The 20,222-nt window shown below is 47.2% G+C and overlaps 2 protein-coding genes across 2 annotated transcripts in view; both read right to left on the bottom strand.

The window, feature by feature from the left end:
* brf1a (BRF1 general transcription factor IIIB subunit a) overlaps positions 1-10,007 on the bottom strand; it is a gene marked incomplete at both ends in the record, with an annotated part of 40,804 nt that extends 30,797 nt beyond the window's left edge. Inside the window, one exon of the mRNA XM_079751990.1 lies at positions 9,830-10,007. Coding sequence (XP_079608116.1) covers positions 9,830-10,007 — 178 coding nt within the window. The remainder of the gene's footprint in view (positions 1-9,829) is intronic.
* Positions 10,008-13,286: 3,279 nt separating this feature from the next.
* zfyve21 (zinc finger, FYVE domain containing 21) overlaps positions 13,287-20,222 on the bottom strand; it is a gene marked incomplete at its 5' end in the record, with an annotated part of 7,768 nt that continues 832 nt past the window's right edge. The window contains 6 exon segments of the mRNA XM_079752213.1: positions 13,287-14,637; positions 15,247-15,377; positions 18,244-18,335; positions 19,167-19,242; positions 19,607-19,691; positions 19,693-19,776. Coding sequence (XP_079608339.1) covers positions 14,602-14,637; positions 15,247-15,377; positions 18,244-18,335; positions 19,167-19,242; positions 19,607-19,691; positions 19,693-19,776 — 504 coding nt within the window. The 3' untranslated portion in view covers positions 13,287-14,601.

Genomic DNA, 20,222 nt, shown 5'->3' with positions numbered 1-20,222 from the left:
TGGCCCAAAAAAGAAAAGTGGACAATGAATATCGACAATTTCAAGAAAGATGGGAAACAGAATATTTATTTTGTGAATTAAAAAAAAAGCCAATGTGTCTCGTATGTCAAGAGGCATTGGCAGTTTTCAAAGAGTATAACCTTCGGAGGCATTTCGAAACGAAGCATGAGCATTATGGAAACATGGACATGGAACAGCGACTGCAAAAAGTCAAAGAATTAAAATGCAACCTTCAACAACAGCAAAACATGTTTACTCGCACCAACAGTCAGTCTGAGGGAGCTGTGAAGGCAAGCTTTATAATAGCGGAGGAAATAGCAAGAGCATGCAAGCCGTTCACAGAGGGAGAGTTTATTTAAAATTGCATTGAAAAGGTATGCGATGTTGTATGCCCCGACAAGAAGCAGGCATTTGCCGATATCAGCCTCTCCCGAAATACCGTGGCTAGTCGGGTGGATGAGCTGGCCTCCGACTTACAGATCCAGCTAAAAACTAAAGCCAAGGAATTTGTTTCGTATTCATTGGCTGCAGATGAGAGTACAGACAGGACGGACACTGCCCAGCTTTCCATATTCATCCGGGTGGTGGATGCTCAGTTTTCCGTCACTGAGGAACTTTTGGATTTAAAATTGATTTACGGGACAACTACTGGACAGGAAATTTTCACACAAGTGGAAAGGTGCGTCAACCAATCACAATTGCAGTGGAATAAACTTGTTGAGCTGACAACGGATGGTGCACCTGCGATGTGCGGGGAGGTCCGTGGTTTGGTCGGTTTGGTTCGAGAGAAGATGGGGCACACGGGAGGAAACTTGACAGCCTTCCGCTGCATCATCCACCAGGAAGCCCTCTGTGGAAAGGTGTTGGGCATGGGACATGTAATGATGGAAAGTGGCTGAGCGACTTGGCGTTTATGTGTGACGTAACGGAGCACCTCAATGCCCTGAATGTAAAAATCCAGGGTCGAAAGCAGCTGATCACTGAAATGCGAGACTCAGTAAAGGCGTTTCAAATGAAACTGGGTCTATGGGAGGGCCAGATGCGCCAAGGCAACTTGGCTCACTTTCCAGTCCGTCAGTGACACGGTCACCATCCCATTCCCGACCAAAGTGTATGCTGACAAACTGAACACACTCAAAGCGGAATTCAGCAGGAGATTTGCTGATTTTGAAATTCAACCTTGATCTGTTCGCAAATCCATGTGCAATTGATGTTGACACTGCACCTGAGCACTTGCAGTTGGAACTCATTGAATTGCAATGTAACGGTGTTCCGAAGACCCAGTATCAGTCAGTTGATTCTACTCCCTGAATCAATGCCACAGGTCGCTTTCAGGCTGCACGCATCATGTCTGTTTGGAAGCACCTACTCGTGCGAACAGATGTTCTCCGTAATGAAACTGAACGAGACATCCCACAGATCCCGCCTCATAGACAAGCATCTGGTCTCGATATTGAAAGTGGCCATATCAAATGACATTAAGCTTAGAATAGACAAGATCATTTCTAAGAAAAGGTGCAGAGTGTCTAGTAAGAGTTTAACTAAATAGCAAGCACAGTGGCTATTTTGCTTAGGTTTGGCATTATAGGCCCTATTGTTGTCCTTTCAAGTTTCCAAAGTAAGCCATACAATTTGAGATACGACATGTTGCATTGACTATTTTGCTTTATTAATCAGTTTTGCTGGTAACAAAGATATTTTTTGTTTTGTTAAAGACAAAAGTACTGTGATGCAAATGTGTTTTGTTTAATTGAGAAGTTATTTCATGCAAAAAATAGTTCAGCATTTGATAAATACTATTTTGCTTTTTTAATCAGTTTTGCTGGTAAAAAATATTTTTTTTTGTTGTTTTGTTAAAGACAAAAGTACTGTGATGCAAATCTGGTTTGTTTAATTGTGCAGTTATCAATACAAAAACATTGTTCAGCACTTGATAAGATACTATTTTGCTTTATTAATCAGTTATGCTGATAAGAATTACCCACACTCATGGAAAAACTGAATTGGACCCCCCTGGTCTAGCACCTGCCACGCAACGTTGTTGGCTGCTGGTCAAACAGCGAATTCAGTGTCTTATCTAAATCGTTAATAAAGTTTGGGTTTAAAATAACCGATATGTCAGACATGGATATTTTTTAACCTCTTCATGATATTCAGTGGACCTCAACATTTAATTTAAGGTAACATTTGGTAACACACAACACTGTACAATATTGGCTGAGACCGAATCGCAATCAGAAAAACGGATGGCCTAGCTAGCCGATGCATGCTATTTAGCACTAGCACCAGCACTACTGCTCCCGGCCAGCGCGCATCAAGGTAATCTCACTGACCTGAAACATTTGACAGGTCATTGGCAGGGGCTGCTGCTGCAACGGTTTCACTGGTTTCATTTATAATGTCCATGGTTATGTCTCTTACACACCCCGAGGCTACTTCACCAAGACTGCTGAGAGGCAGGAACGGCTAGAAAACGTCACGTTGTCCTGGCAACCGTTCTAAACAACCGAACGAGAGATGGCATTCAACATTGCTTCCATGTGTTGTTTCTTTCAAAATGAAAATAAATAAATTTCAAGAGGTGAAAATCACTACCAGTCGAAACATGAGGGAACATGTCAGGGTTGTCATAACTTCAAAAGCTTAAAAAAGATCCGGGGCTTTTGACGTGAGATTCGGGGCTTCAGTCCCGAAAGCCATCCCCAAGCTCCGCGCATGGTGAGGATGACAGATAAAAAGCAGGTTGCTATCGGGCGCTTCTTCCCGAGGCTCGCCGTGCTTCCACTGGAACTACAGGCTGTTTCCGCTTCAGTTGCGCAATACTGTCGGCTCTGCGCTCTCGTTCCACAGTGGGCAGCGGGCTTCAGATCGCCCCAGCATCACAGCAAACCTAGGCATAAGGACCTCGGATCGCCCCAAATTGGTGCACTAATGAATTGGGCTCCTTAACCCATGTTAAGTAAGGTCCACTACCGTTGCTTCTCTCTCTCCAAAAAAAGCTACAGTCAGTGTCTAATGAAGTTGATTTACCTTTGAGCATTTCCTATTATAGGATACTGTGTAAAATGCTGTTTAGAATTAACGTTTATATCAAGAAAGAAAGAACCATATATTCCCGCTCTCCTTGCTTTACCGCGATCTAGCATCTAGGATCGATTGCTCTTCCTTGGGTCCCCGGATGTTGACACTGAATTTCATACATTGAATTTTGCAGGTGACTTTGGCACAAGCCCCCAGGAGCAGTGCATACCGCAATCCACCAGTGCTCAGCGGCCAAGCCTGGTATTGCAGCTGTTTGAGCGGGCTGTGGACGGGTCCCCCAATTCACGGAGGTCCGGAAGTAGATATCGCCGTTCACTCCAATACAAGTGGGGAACAGGAATGTGTCGCCGCAAAAAATGTCTGGATATCATTCAAAGGCTCAGAATTATCTTTATACCATGTACTAATAAAACGTAAGTTTTCTCATTTCAAAATGCCTCCTCAAGCGTTTTATTAGCCGTTGTTTGCAGGAGAAGGAGGGGTGGGCAGCTGAAAGGAGTCAGTGAAACAAATGTTTCAACCAGGCATCCGAGAGGGCTCAGTGCACGGCTGTTAACTTCTCGTGTTAGTCTCGAATGGTAATTATGGTTTTTGTTTTAAAATACAAAAATTTAATTTGTATACAAGGTATTTTTCTTTATTAGGTCAAAAAGGGACAAACTAATCTAAAATAATAATATAAATAATTGTTTGATAATAATTGTTGCCCAGAGGGCAGGAGGAGTGTAATTTAAAGATGACATGTAGAGAATCATCGGCGGGGTTAGTAACTTATACTTCCATGGTCGGTAAACAATGCGACTGTGCTCGCTCAGACCTCTCGCTCATGATGCTACAATGCTAACAATGCTAGAAAACGAGAGTATTACAGTATCCGGCACGTCATGCACTAGGGCGTGGCTTCAGACCTCCATGATGCGGAAGCAAATCTCTCCTTGATGTTGCCCTGCGCCATTGAGTAGTTTTCATAGGAATTAATGGACGGCCATGTTTTAGTCCGCTGTCCTTTCTTTAACTGGTCCATGCTTTGGCATGTTGAATTTGGGGACGTTGAAAATAGTTCAGTTGAATTTTTGAACGTTGAATATTTGATTTTGATTTTTTTAACGTCGAAAAAATAAAAGGTGAAAATTATTTGTTTAAAATGTAAAGAGTTAAATTCAGATGCAGAAAATCCAGATACGTTATTTCAATGCATAGATATTCAGTGCTTAGAATTCAATGGCTTTTTGTTTTCAAAATCCGATGGCAGAGATTTACTTCCATAGATTTCTTTGACTAGGTGGCTTGGACTTCTTAGACTGTCCTCATATGCTCTCCACATTCAATCTTCAATAAAGTTCATGATATTTAGGGTCCAGTAGTCCATATTTAGGTAAATATGCAATACAGCAGCTATCTGTTCAATAAACAATTGAATTGAGCAAACCACAAGGGATTGAAAGTTGAAGTTAGATTTTTACTCCTAAAAAAGCTGAAAGTTCATAGGAGAACTTCCTGCTTTACAAAGTAAAAGCCCTCCCCATATTTATGTATTTCGGCACCAAAACAGGGCACAGCTCATTTCTTTCATTAGTTTTACTGAAATTGAATGAACTTGAAATTAAATTAGCTTTATTGATTTATCATCATAAATGGCATTTTTTAATAAAAAACAAGTTTTTAACCCGTAAAAACTTGTAACAAAATTTCTTTGGTAAGATGGATATAAAAAGAGAGACCCGCAATGAATTCAACCCGGTCCACTTGACATCGGGTAGGTGCATGACAGTGGTACCGTAAAACTTCAATAGCTTTTATTTGTTTCTATCACTGAACTTTTAAACAAAACTCTTGCTCAGCAACGATGGGAAATACTATGAAATGTATTATTTAAACCAGTATGAATATTACCGTACATGTTTACCAGGCAATCGTATAACTCACTCTCGCGCACACGCACACACACACACACACACACACGTAATCGGGAGAGTTGGGAGAATTCCCTGTTGGCCCTTAACGTTTCGGGGCCGCCGGGCTGATTACTCCGATGTGGCGAAGCTGTATGGTTATCAGTGTTGGGCAAGTAACTTTAAATTAGTAACTTAGTTACAGTTACTAGTTACTTCTTTCAAAAGTAACTCAGTTACTTTAAGTTACTCGTTACTTTCAAGGTCACTAGTTACTAGGGAAAGTAACTTTTTTTTTTTCTAAATTATCTTATTGTGTTAATGTGGCAAAGGACCTCCCTAACTGGATAGCTAGGGAGGCTGCCAGTCCTCTGGCTTGCTTACACGTAAGTCCTATCCTACCACAAGCACAATGCGCCACCAAGTGACCTGAATGTGCCATAGCAGTGTAGTAGTGTGAGTGCAAATAAATGAAATATTTCCATTGTTTCCAACTGTTTCCAACACTCTACAAATGCACACACATTATTTTGGGGTTGATGTGGCATAGTGTTCGACAAAACAACTGTAAAATTTGACCATTGTTCCCAGTATCACTATGATGAAGCAGTGGATCAACAAAACACAACATTAGGGTTGGGCATCGTTTGAATTTGAATGATTCCGGTTCCGATTCCGATTCCTCGTTTCGATTCCGGTTCCTAACGATTCCGATTCTCTTAAGAGGCAGGGTCAAAAAGGTTTACATGTTTTATATGAGCTAGCTAACCAGAGGTCTTTCTGGATGAAATAGTCTGAACTTCTCCATGAATTTTAATTCTATGAAATTTTTACTTTTTATGAACTTCATTTTGAATTTCTCACAGGGCTGTTTTCAACTAGTATATAAATATCAAATCTATGAAATGAATATAAATGTTATGAATTTTCTTTTCACAGAGGTATACTTTTCACAAGATAGTTTAATTCATTTTTGAAAACTTCACATTTAGACATCCTGCAGGTACTTAAACATGTAACTGAGCTCCCACTGATGGGCTAACCTGGTGCAGAATATCGAACAAACAAAGAGGAGCAACTTTTACAACCTAGCCCAGATTAGCAGCAGGTACAGTATAAAATCAGAAACAGTTCTTGTTGAGGAAAATGATCATATCTGCCTTCTCAGGCAGTATGCGTGAGCGTTCTGGACAGATAGTGTCTCCTGCAGTGGAGAACACACGTTCGCTGGGTGTAGATGAAGCTTGAACGCATAAATATGAGAAAGCAAGATCTGCCAGCAAAGGATAAGTCCTTCGTTGGTTCCACCACCATGCAGCAGGGTCCTCAGACATAATGGCCAGTGGAATTTCCTGGTATGTCTGCAGCTCTCTCTCCACTCTCTCGCCGGCGCAGCACGTCAAAGACGGGGCACACTGTTATCTCTACACCATGACCCCAGAGATGTTTAATCATGTTGGTTGTACACCCTCCTTTGCACAATATCGTTTTGCAAGTGTTGCACCGAGCCGACTTGTCATTTATTTTATTAAAGTTAAGCCACACTTTCGAGCGCCGCCGCACAGTTTCCATGTTTACGCGAGCATAAACAGTTTCGCGGCTTCTCCGGAAGCTTCTTCTTCGTTAGTTTTCGGCGGCTTCTTCTTCCGGTCGGCGGACTGGGCATCGAAACTAGGAATCGAAATTTTAAAATTTGAACGATTCCGGGAGAACTGGAATGTTAGTCCCGGTTCCAATCGATGCTCGATGCCCAACCCTACACAACATACAGTATGTTTTGAAACTTTTGATAGGCATATTTATTGTAGCCATTGAAACAGGTACAAAGTATAGTTTTGGCAGTGCAAAAATTAAACTGTGCCTCCTACCATTTAGCAACAGTAGGACTCAATAATAGTGCAAAACTGATACAATAGATGTTTACAATGTAAACACAGTGAGGTTCATCCGTTCTTTGTAAGTTAACCTTAACTCAAAACAGCTAAACTCCACCAACTGGAGACCTCATCGTCAATAATGATGGGCAAACTTAAAAGTATTTTCAGCCTAACAAAGAGAAACTAAATAAATAAAAAGTACTTTCAGCCTCACAAACATGGTTAATGTTTAACAAAAATAATATTTCCTCCACTCTGGCCATTTAGATAAATAAAACAACTGATGAAATCAATAATGGTGGATAAAGTGCTTTAGTAGTCTATGGTAGTATGTCTATGTCTATATCAGTCTTTGTCCATACATCTCCATCATTTGTTTAGCTGTGTCTGGGTAATAGACTGTGCAACAGGCTTTGTAAAATCAAGCTTTCGTTGTTTGGCTGGAGTGGCTTCTCCTTTAGCGTCGGCGGAGCTGACGTTAGCAGCAGCATCACCTGTGTTACCTTCAGGGTCTTTTTCAACTAGCTTGGTAGATGCGTGTTGTTTCTGAAGATGTTTCATCAGATTAGAATTGCTAGTTTTTGATGTGGCTTGAGTTTTCGAACCTCCACAAAGATGACAGGTCACCAAAATATTCCTTATGTCTTTTACTGTCAGAAAGGAAAAATAATGTGCATATTTCCATGAGAGAAATACAACGCCTGGACCGTCGTCGACTGCCGCCATTGTTTTAATTCATTTACTTGCGCGTCGCTGCGTCACGTGACTCACGTCCGCTTCACGTCCACCACGGAAACTGTAGTCCTGGGTTATGCACGTGAAGTAACGAGTAACGAGCCTGTTTAAATCTTAGTAACGATAAACGCGTTACTGATTTTGACAAAGTAATTAGTTACAGTGCTCGTTACGGCAAAAGTAACGTAGTTACTGTAACGCGTTACTTAATAACGCGTTAGTCCCAACACTGATGATTATTCTGTTGAGAGCTTAAATAAATGGACTATATAAGTTGACTATGAACAATTATTGAAGTTTAAAATTTTGTTTAGCAAATTTGACAACTGACAGATGCAATATTGTAGCCAGTGAAAACCGCAAAATCCTGAAGTGTACATTTATGGGCAGATTTAGAATCATTTGTTGCAAAATGTTGCAAATTTGATTCTCTATGCATAGCCCATCACGTCGATATTGCTCTTTAGTGCTGCTTGCACAGATTCAGGAGACCCGCAGAGTGAATTCAACCGGGTCCACTTGACATCGGGTAGGCGCATGACAGTGTTTATTTGGCTACAGGCTTTTCTAATGTCTCATTTTGGCTGCTGGTGTATGTGGTGCACTTCTCCTATCCTTAACGTAAACATTAACCTACTCAGTAGGCCTGCCCCGACGTGAGTCAGACATGACGATTGGGCTTTCCTTTACTTCTCAAACTACGTTACAATTGCATGGTCATCGGCCCGATTTTCAAATTTTCTTGGGGGAGAAACCCCCGAACCCCCCTTTTAAAAAGGACTCCAACTTCTGGGCTACAGCCCCGAATGTTTTCAATTGCTAGCGACGCTCCTGGCTCTTAGAGTCCAGTCACTTCACGCTGATGAACAAAGTCCACGTTGCAGTCAGCTGTTCAATACAATACATGAAGTGACAGCTAAGCACTGCTGAATCTTTTCGCAACATTTTCTACAGAACGCTCACTTTTAAAATGTTTAGATCAATACTGCCAATGAAAATGTGACACGAGTTTTTCATGTATACTTCAGAGACCACTCCTACTTTCTACTAAACTATGACAGAAAGTACTCATTAAACTACAACCCAGACAGGATGTAGTCACTAAACTACAAATCAGACAGGAAGTAGTCACTAAACTACAACCCAGACAGGAAGTACTCACTTAACAACACAGGAAGGAAGTACTCACTGAACTACCACACAGGCAGGAAGTACTCACTGAACAACAACACAGACGAAGTACTCACTGAACTACCACACAGGCAGGAAGTACTCACTGAACTACCACACAGGCAAGAAGTACTCACTGAACTACCACACAGGCAGGAAGTACTCACTGAACAACAACACAGACGAAGTACTCACTGAACTACCACACAGGCAGGAAGTACTCACTGAACTACCACACAGGCAGGAAGTACTCACTGAACTATCACACAGGCAGAAGTACTCACTGAACTACCACACAGGCAGGAAGTACTCACTGAACAACAACACAGACGAAGTACTCACTGAACTACCACACAGGCAGGAAGTACTCACTGAACTACCACACAGGCAAGAAGTACTCACTGAACTACCACACAGGCAGGAAGTACTCACTGAACAACAACACAGACGAAGTACTCACTGAACTACCACACAGGCAGGAGGTACTCACTGAACTACCACACAGGCAGGAAGTACTCACTGAACTATCACACAGGCAGAAGTACTCACTGAACTACCACACAGGCAGGAAGTACTCACTGAACAACAACACAGACGAAGTACTCACTGAACTACCACACAGGCAGGAAGTACTCACTGAACTACCACACAGGCAAGAAGTACTCACTGAACTACCACACAGGCAGGAAGTACTCACTGAACAACAACACAGACGAAGTACTCACTGAACTACCACACAAGCAGGAAGTACTCACTGAACTACCACACAGGCAGGAAGTACTCACTGAACAACAACACAGATGAAGTACTCACTGAACTACCACACAGGCAGGAAGTACTCACTGAACTACCACACAGGCAGGAAGTACTCACTGAACTACCACACAGGCAGGAAGTACTCACTGAACTACCACACAGGCAGGAAGTACTCACTGAACAACAACACAGGCAGGAAGTACTCACTAAACTACAACCCCGACAGGAAGTAGTCACTGAAGTACCACACAGATAGGAAGTACTCAAAAACTACCACCCAGACAGGAAGTACTCACAGAACTACAACCCCGACCGGGAGTAGTCCCTCAACAAACAACACAGACAGGAAGTACTCACTGTCTCCAGCGACGAACTGTCCCATGGCGTGTGCCGACCCGCCACGTTCAGCGAACTCCACTTCCGACACGATGATGTTGTCCTCCAGCACCGAGCCACACCCCATGCAGACCGCATCGCCACGCGATTGGTCCACATCGATGGACGTGCTCCCACAGTTCTTGCATGACCGCCCCATGTCCGCGGCGCAAAGCCTGCTGGGAAATAAACAAAAACATAATGAATGCCGGAACACAGAGTTCAAAGAAGATGGGTTCAGTTGCTTTGGGGGGACTCCCTAATGTCTCTGTACTGTCTAACCCCTACCTGCTCCTTAATGACCTGTCTCTGTACTGTCTAACCCCTACCTGCTCCTTAATGACCTGTCTCTGTACTGTCTAACCCCTACCTGCTCCTTAATGACCTGTCTCTGTACTGTCTAACCCCTACCTGCTCCTTAATGACCTGTCTCTGTACTGTCTAACCCCTACCTGCTCCTTAATGACCTGTCTCTGTACTGTCTAACCCCTACCTGCTCCTTAATGACCTGTCTCTGTACTGTCTAACCCCTACCTGCTCCTTAATGACCTGTCTCCGTACTGTCTAACCCCTACCTGCTCCTTAATGACCTGTCTCCGTACTGTCTAACCCCTACCTGCTCCTTAATGACCTGTCTCTGTACTGTCTAACCCCTACCTGCTCCTTAATGACCTGTCTCCGTACTGTCTAACCCCTACCTGCTCCTTAATGACCTGTCTCCGTACTGTCTAACCCCTACCTGCTCCTTAATGACCTGTCTCTGTACTGTCTAACCCCTTCCCGCTCCTTAATGACCTGTCTCTGTACTGTCTAACCCCTACCTGCTCCTTAATGACCTGTCTCCGTACTGTCTAACCCCTACCTGCTCCTTAATGACCTGTCTCCGTACTGTCTAACCCCTACCTGCTCCTTAATGACCTGTCTCTGTACTGTCTAACCCCTACCTGCTCCTTAATGACCTGTCTCTGTACTGTCTAACCCCTACTTGCTCCTTAATGACCTGTCTCTGTACTGTCTAACCCCTACCTGCTCCTTAATGACCTGTCTCTGTACTGTCTAACCTGCTCCTTAATGACCTGTCTCTGTACTGTCTAACCCCTGCCTGCTCCTTAATGACCTGTCTCTGTACTGTCTAACCCCTACCTGCTCCTTAATGACCTGTCTCTGTACTGTCTAACCCCTACCTGCTCCTTAATGACCTGTCTCTGTACTGTCTAACCCCTGCCTGCTCCTTAATGACCTGTCTCTGTACTGTCTAACCCCTACCTGCTCCTTAATGACCTGTCTCTGTACTGTCTAACCCCTGCCTGCTCCTTAATGACCTGGGTCTGTACTGTCTAACCCCTACCTGGTCCATAATAACACTGATGTTTTACCCTCACCCTCGTTAGACACTCTTTAACCAACTGCGGTTTGGAGTCCAAAACATAAACATCTCGCTGCCTCTACATATGGAGTCAAATTGATCATAATAAGCATGACAAGAGACGAAGTCACTAGAGGGGCATTGGGTAAAAGTGTCTGAATAACGGATTAAAATCACCACACGGGTGGCGAGAGAACTCTATAAAGTAAACTACCTATCGTTTCTGAACGACTTGTGAGTTATAGAATAGTCCGCTTCAGTGTTTACAGCCCTTCTGTCCCGGAAGGAGCTTTAGACCCTCTGGGTGAGCGGAATGCGTCCTTCAGGTGGGTGCGACGAGGGGACGTGGTATGATATGGGTGCTGTGGAGCCCGCTGAGACTCGACGTGGTTCAGGGTCGGGGACGGTAACGGTGCTGCGGGCAGTGTTGCCAGATTGGGACAGATTAAATGTGTGCCGGACTGGTGGAAGACAAGTATAAGACCAGTGGAAGGCTAGTGTTGGACCAGTGGAAGACTAGCTGTGGACCCCAGCTGGGCTCCCCCCAGCCTTCAGGCTACGTGGCAGTGATACCGGAGCCCCGCCGGTTAACAGGCGTTTACTCCCGGTTAACCCGAGCCCGTCATCTGCCCACACACCACCCCAGCGTGTGCTACGGGTACCGGTGGAGGTCTAACTTAAGAGGGCAGGACAATAAGAACCTTAAACCGGCTTCACCTCTGACAGCTGAGGAGCATAAAGCTAATCCAGCCTGCAGATGGATCACCGCAGGGATCTGGACCGCTGCAACGCGCAGCAGTGCTGCAGGTCCAAGGCAACACGCACCCCGCCTACACGGTGACTACACCGGAAAGACCCCCAGTGTCATGTAGTGCGCGTACCTGTTCCCGTCAGGAGGGTCCCGTCACGGTGCCGGACGCGTGTCGCGTCTCCGCTCGAACCCCCGGACAACTTTTTAGCCCTCACTTATCACAATGTCGGGATATCTTTCATTGATAGTGAAGAAAGTCGCTTCACAAAGTTACTTTGCCAATGTCAAGAGTGTTGTCGGTAGTATTTCTGCATACACAGCAATGTTACAACACACACACATACACACAAATACAGCCTACAAACACAGGGCGAACATGTGCGCTTTGACGCTGCTGAGTGGACGAGACCATTTTAAGTTCAAGGGGGAGTTTATCTATCTATTTTTATGTCATATACAGCATTGCACTACCGCTTTGTATTTTTTATGTAATTTTAAGAAAGAAGTGTTTCTTTGTAAATTTGTTTCTTAAAATAATGTTCACTTTGAGGAAATCGTTGTTATTGTAGAATAGGTGTGACCAAAGATCCCCCTCCCGTTAGCTGATGAATGGTCGCGCCGCTGACGCGGTCATCACTTGGTCTCTTCGTACAGAAGATTAAAGGCACCAGAGATTTTTATTTATTAGGACTCTTTAGAGTGACGTAATGGTTTACACTCGAATCACGGCAGAGTAGATGAAGTATTCTACTGACCGCCATTCATATATTTGGAATGTGTGGAGGATAAAATACATATATATTGACCTACAGTATTGGTCTGCGAGAGATCAATATCTGAATAAATGAATATACTTTCTGCAGTTTCAAGGTACAATTTCATCTCAATGATTTCCACAAAAGCAGTGATGCTGACACCAACTACAAACATTAATACATTTATATCAAAGTCCTTCTTTCATAATAGAAGGACGGAAAAATAATTATCCAAAAACAGAATACAAAATGGAAGACACAGGACACCAGACATGTATATAAACACTTTTATTAATCCGTCCAGACCATAATAATAAACAGGACCAGGGGACATATCGTCTGTATGGATGGAAGCAGTGTGTGCGTGCGTGCGTGTGTGCGTGTGCGCGTGTGTGTGTGTGTGTGTGTGTGTGTGTGTGTGTGTGTGTGTGTGTGTGTGTGTGTGTGTGTGTGTGCGTGTGTGTGTGTGTGTGTGTGTAAAGTGCAGCACACAGCGCCCTGCTGGTTCAGGGAACGCAGAACTTTGTTCAAAACCTCCTGGAGAACCAATGAAGCACAACACCGCTCGGGGGGGGGGGGGGGGGGGGGTCTGACAAGGGGGGGCACTCCACGGAGAGACGGCAGAGCGGACCATGTTGTACCTGGAGGGAGGGGGGGGGGGCTCGAACGGGCTGAACCAACAGAGTGGAGGAACCTGGGAAGGTCCGGTTTGACCTCAGATCATCTGACCACCGAACATCCACCTCACTCCACCTCTCCACACTCAGGACTATAGCAACACCTTGCAGAGATTTCTCCTATTGGTCCGTTAAAAGGTTAGATCCAGCCTCCTATTGGTTCGTTAAAAGGTTAGATCCTGCCTCCTATTGGTTCGTTAAAAATGAACAAGATTGCAGAGATTTCTTTTCAAAATAAAAGCTTTGTATTTGGCCTGAGGATATGGACAGCGCAACTACAAACGGGGTAGCCAGCAACGTGTCGAACTGAGAACCAGAGACCCTATGCCTGACCCGACATCTCATCGTAGGAGCATCTAGCGCGCCGTCATAGATTCTGAGCTGCGCGGGGAAGGATTCATGCCGCGCAGACGATGTAGAAAATATCAAAGACCAGAACTTAAATCAGGAGAATAAGCCGGGGGAGGTCTTTGAGAAGGAACACCAAAGGAACCGTTCACATTATACAAATGCTACAAAAAACTATAGTAATCCTTCAGTAAAAATTATGAGAGTACGCAAAGACTGTTTGTGTTAAAATAGGAATATTTAACAAAATACTTCTTACAAAAATGTGATACGTGGGACTACAATAAAAGCGGTTAAGTGAACTTTACAGCCGTGCTGATCATTAGAGGTGTGTTTTAGGCTGGTGGTTTCCATGGAAACCTCACACCTGTGCATGTAAACTGTGGTCCCGGGAGGGTTTTTAATGTTGTCATCACGTCGCCGCTCAAATTTAAAAACTCATGCTGGGTCGGTGTGCGATGGGGAAATAACACTGACTGACCACAAGGGGGCAACACACACACACACGCTAGTTTTACAAACCAAACGAGGGGAGCCCCTGGTGGGTTGGTTACTTTGTTGGTTGGTGTGTTGTGACATCATCAATGATGTCCCAATGTCCGTAACAGGCCGTAGGAATCTGGGCGCTGAGGGACAGCAGGAAGTGTCATAAAGAGGTTTGCAAGTTTGGCAGAAGCACTTCTCCGGTAGTGTAGCGTTGTTTGGTTAGCGTCACTAATAATCAATAAATGAGCAGGAATCATCATCGGCATCCAGCAACATCGGGATGATTGCCGAGGTCAAAGGTTGCCTGGGGTCCTGGTAGGTCAGAGGTCAACCGGGGTGTGGTCTGTGTGTAGCTCCGCCCAGCTGGCTACTCATTGGTCCTTTGCTTCATAAAGCAGTTTGGCTGCCTGGGGAGAGAGAGGGACAGGTAGAGAGACAGGTAGAGAGATAGGCAGAGAGAGAGAGAGAGCGAGAGAGAGAGAGACGGGTAGAGAGAGAGATAGGTCGAGACACAGAGAAATGGGGGGTTAGATAGGGAGAGATGACGTGTGTGTGCGTGCGTGCGTGCGTGCGTGCGTGCGTGCGTGCGTGCGTGCGTGCGTGCGTGCGTGCGTGCGTGCGTGCGTGCGTGCGTGCGTGCGTGCGTGCGTGCGTGCGTGCGTGCGTGCGTGCGTGCGTGCGTGCGTGCGTGCGTGCGTGCGTGCGTGCGTGCGTGCGTGCGTGCGTGCGTGCGTGCGTGCGTGCGTGCGTGCGTGCGTGCGTGCGTGCGTGCGTGCGTGCGTGCGTGCGTGCGTGCGTGCGTGCGTGCGTGCGTGCGTGCGTGCGTGCGTGCGTGCGTGCGTGCGTGCGTGCGTGCGTGCGTGCGTGCGTGCGTGCGTGCGTGCGTGCGTGCGTGCGTGCGTGCGTGCGTGCGTGCGTGCGTGCGTGCGTGCGTGCGTGCGTGCGTGCGTGCGTGCGTGCGTGCGTGCGTGCGTGCGTGCGTGCGTGCGTGCGTGCGTGCGTGCGTGCGTGCGCACCTTGTGCATGGCCCCCAGCCACCAGGACGCCTCCTTCCGGTCCTCCACTGCCTCCATGCGGACCTGCTGGGAGTCCTGGGACCCCTGGGGCCGGTGCACCAGCAGCATGCCGCTGGCCCGGGACCCCCCACCTGGACACACACACACACACACCTGGTGAGACCCCGACACGCAGGCTCCTCAGGTCCCCCCGACCCTCCCTCACCCAGTCAACACTGAGCTGGAGCGCGTCCAGTGCAGTGTGAACGATAAACAACCGTCTGCCCCCAGGGCCCCCGAGGGCTGGCTGGGGGCCCCGAGGGCCGGCTGGGGGCCCCCGAGGGCCGGGCTCATAAGACTGGTCCTGATGAGACGGAGCTGCGCCGTGGAGCAGGCTGGAGGGCCCCCACGTCTTCCACACTAAAGAGGAACACACATGGAGCCCGACCGGCGCCGCCTTCCTTCTACTCTTTAGACGTGGGGAGCTCTGTGTTGTCTCCTCCTGACCCCCCCTACATGACAGACCCCTGACCCACCCTCCTCACAGACTCGTGACCCCACCCTCCTCACAGACCCCTGACCCACCCTCCTCACAGACTCGTGACCCCACCCTCCTCACAGACCCCTGACCCACCCTCCTCACAGACTCGTGACCCCACCCTCCTCACAGACTCGTGACCCCACCCTCCTCACAGACTCCTGTTCTCTTGTGAAATCTCTTCTGGTGAAATCAGAACAGGAAGTACTTGAACTTCCTTCTAGTTTCTCCCCCATTTCAGCATAAGCCTCTGATTCCCGCCAGTGTGTGTTCTGGTATGTGTGCACGTACCGTCTCACCATTCCTAGGGCAACATGCAGTGTTCTGATTGGCTAGCCTGGCACCCTCCATTAGTATTTTATTTATTTTCAAAACATTTAATAATCCATTGTGGTCCAGAGAGGTCCTTTCTCGCTCAACGGGTGGAGCGGGTCATTAGCGCCGCCAGGGTTGGGGGTCTGATTCCCAGCGGACCACCCATGCTCAAAGTGAATGCACTCAAGCTTTGGATAAAAGCTTCCTATGGTGGAAGCTTTTAACCTCCATTCTCTTTCCCATGCTGCATTGCTCCTTCTCAACCCAGGCGACTGCACACAGACCCATAATGAAGGCAGACTGAGGGAGGCAGGAACTACATTCTCTGAGCTGGTACAGACAACGGTCTCGTACTTCCTGTGAGCTTTACAAGGAGTATAAATATGGAAACGGTAATGAAATGGAAACCTCTTCTATACCATGCCCCTTCTCTCTCCTCTAAACCATGTCCCTGATAGTCCCGCCCCTTCTCTCTCCTCTAAACCATGTCCGTGATAGTCCCGCCCCTTCTCTCTCCTCTAAACCATGTCCCTGATAGTCCCGCCCCTTCTCTCTCCTCTAAACCATGTCCCTGATAGTCCCGCCCCTTCTCGCTCCTCTAAACCATGTCCCTGACAGTCCCGCCCCTTCTCGCTCCTCTAAACCATGTCCCTGTTAGTCCCGCCCCTTCTCTCTCCTCTTAACCATGTCCCTGATAGTCCCGCCCCTTCTCTCTCCTCTAAACCATGTCCCTGATAGTCCCGCCCCTTCTCGCTCCTCTAAACCATGTCCCTGACAGTCCCGCCCCTTCTCGCTCCTCTAAACCATGTCCCTGATAGTCCCGCCCCTTCTCTCTCCTCTAAACCATGTCCCTGACAGTCCCGCCCCTTCTATCTCCTCTAAACCATGTCCCTGACAGTCCCGCCCCTTCTCTCTCCTCTAAACCATGTCCCTGATAGTCCCGCCCCTTCTCGCTCCTCTAAACCATGTCCCTGACAGTCCCGCCCCTTCTCGCTCCTCTAAACCATGTCCCTGACAGTCCCGCCCCTTCTCTCTCCTCTAAACCATGTCCCTGACAGTCCCGCCCCTTCTCTCTCCTCTAAACCATGTCCCTGACAGTCCCGCACCTTCTCTCTCCTCTAAACCATGTCCCTGACAGTCTTGCCCCTTCTCTCTCCTCTAAACCATGTCCCTGACAGTCCCGCCCCTTCTCTCTCCACTAAACCATGTCCCTGATAGTCCCGCCCTCTCTCTCTCAGACTAGCATCCTGTCAGGCATTTTTCGTCCCGGGACGAGAAGGCCTGGGAGCAGAGACACGGTGAGGATGAGGATGGCGCCGGCTGGTGATTGGCTAACCTTCAGAGAGGAACTTGCTTTCTAGCAGACGGCTGAAGGCGAGCTCCTTGCTCTCTGAGGCCAGAGCACGCAGCAGGAGGAGGCGAGGAGGAGAGAGAGAAGGGTTAAGGGCAGCAGACAGGAAGCGGAGGAGTTAAACACAGAGGAGGAGGGAGGAGCAGAGAAGAGAGTCCTGGGGTGCGAGTTGAAGTCCAGCGGGGTGAGGGCATCACGAGGAGAGAGAAGGACAAACTTGAAGCCTGCGTCTTATAGCGTAGCTGGCGTAGCTACAGCGTCAGTCTCTACGCTACCACCTAGCTACACGCTGGTCTCTACGTCAACACCTAGCTACACGCTGGTCTCTACGTCAACACCTAGCTACACCGTCAGTCTCTACGTCAACACCTAGCTACACCGTCAGTCTCTACGTCAACACCTAGCTACAACGTCAGTCTCTACGTCACCTAGCTACAGCGTCAGTCTCTACGTCACCTAGCTACACTGTCAGTCTCTACGTCAACACCTAGCTACACGTCAGTCTCTACGTCAACACCTAGCTACACGTCAGTCTCTACGTCAACACCTAGCTACACCGTCAGTCTCTACGTCACCTAGCTACAGCGTCAGTCTCTACGTCACCTAGCTACAACGTCAGTCTCTACGTCACCTAGCTACAGCGTCAGTCTCTACGTCACCTAGCTACAGCGTCAGTCTCTACGTCACCTAGCTACAGCGTCAGTCTCTACGTCAACACCTAGCTACACCGTCAGTCTCTACGTCAACACCTAGCTACACCGTCAGTCTCTACGTCACCGCGGAGGCCGGAGCCCTAACCCAGGACCGGTCTCACCTCCTGGGCTAGACTCCTCCATCAGCACCTGCAAGCTGGAGATACGCGACAGCTCCACCTCCAGGTGGCTCTCCCCGTCCAGGAACAGGTACCTGAGGGGGGCAAGGCATGGTGTGGACCCTTACATACTTGTGTGTGTGTGTATGTGCGTGCCGACATAATGAACACCGACTTAATTGATTTGAGAATAACACGAAAGAAATCAACAAGTAGAACGGTCCAGCTGAAGATTTGGGAGGAGTCAGAATGGACTGGTCAGCTTCTCACCTTATGTGTGTGCGTGCATGTGCACGCACCCTCCCACTATTAGTTAGACGGTGTGTATGCATGTGCGCGTAGCATCTCGACTGTCACTGGGACAACATTCCGGCACCGCTAGCTACGCTCTGGAACATTCCGTCTTGCCTGTTCACACATGGCTTAGCAACGCAGGAATGGAAAGGATGGGACTGGCCAGCAGATGGCGGTACTGCACTTGCGGTCTACTGGTCTACAGGTGTACTTTACCTGTGGTCTAGTGGTCAACAGGTGTACAGGTGCACTGTACGTGTGGTCTAGTGGTCAACAGGTGTACCTTACCTGTGGTTTACTGGTCTACAGGTGTACTGGACCTGTGGTCTAGTGGTCAACAGGTGTACTGTACCTTTGGTCTAGTGGTCAACAGGTGTACTGTACCTGTGGTCTAGTGGTCAACAGGTGTACCTTACCTGTGGTTTACTGGTCTACAGGTGTACTGTACCTGTGGTCTAGTGGTCAACAGGTGTACAGGTGTACTGTACCTGTGGTCTAGTGGTCAACAGGTGTACTGTAGCTGTGGTCTAGTGGTCAACAGGTGTACTCTACCTGTGGTCTAGTGGTCTATAGGTGTACAGGTGTACTGGATCTGTGGTTTACTGGTCTACAGGTGTACAGGTGTACTGTACCTGTGGTTGTTGGCCAGTCGGCAGGTCATGTTCTGGGATTTCCCCGATGAGTCCAGAGTGACAACGAAGGCAGCCCCTTGAGATTCACATTGAAACAACACACAGAAACAGTCAGAGTGACTTAGTGCTACTGAGCAAGGCATCAAATCCTCTGGCTGACTTAGGAAAATGCCTCCGTTGCTCAGAGGCCGTAACACACACACACACACACACACACACACACACACACACACACAAACACACAAACTAATCATTAACTCACTGTTTAGTTACTCATAATATTTGGTCATTTAGCAGACCCTTATATCCAAAGAGACTAACAGACAGACTACAAACACGCCATGAAGGAGCAGGTAAGGTTCAGGGGTCCCCTTGCTTCAGGGTGCCATAATTCCCTCCCTCTCTATATAATCATGTTGGGTCTCTAGTTGACCTCTGACCTCCGGTGAGGATCTTGATCTGTTTGTCGTAGAAATCGCTCTCCCGCTGGGACAGCACACCGCACGCACCGCACTGGCGCACTGGGGTCCACGAAGCACATGCGTGGCAGCGCCACCTTGTGGCTGCAGCACTTATCGCAGAAGCACCGGCCGCACCGCCGACAGTGGTGCTGGGGTGAGAGAGAGAGGGCGGGTCAACGAGCCGGCCAATCAAAACGCTTCACAGCGAGATAGTGGAATGCAAGAGAATATAAAGAAACCAATCATTATATTAAGTCTACAGTATTAGGTGATTGAGAATGTTTTAATCCAAAGTGATTTCATTCAGTTCATGTCATCAAGGAGTAGGTGGGGGTTTGACGCAGTATCAAAAACACAAATGAAGATAAAGTCATTCAACTCAAACTGAATGAAAGATATGAGGTTGTTCCATCTCAGTGTAAAAGTTCATTTTGAATGTAATGACCTGAGCTTTGCCGATCAGAAGGTTTGCTTCTTCACAACATGTTTATGAACCAAAGAAGAACAACGAGAACAGAGAGAGTTTCTGTAACTAACCCACTGGACTCTGGTGGAGACGCAGCCAAGATAAACATTGCCAGCCAAACATCATAAA

Source organism: Pollachius pollachius (assembly GCF_949987615.1).
Source record: "Pollachius pollachius genome assembly, chromosome: 15".
Taxonomy (NCBI): Eukaryota; Metazoa; Chordata; class Actinopteri; order Gadiformes; family Gadidae; genus Pollachius; species Pollachius pollachius.
Note: the sequence above shows the minus strand (reverse complement) of the source record. Positions and strands in the feature narration are given on the sequence as shown.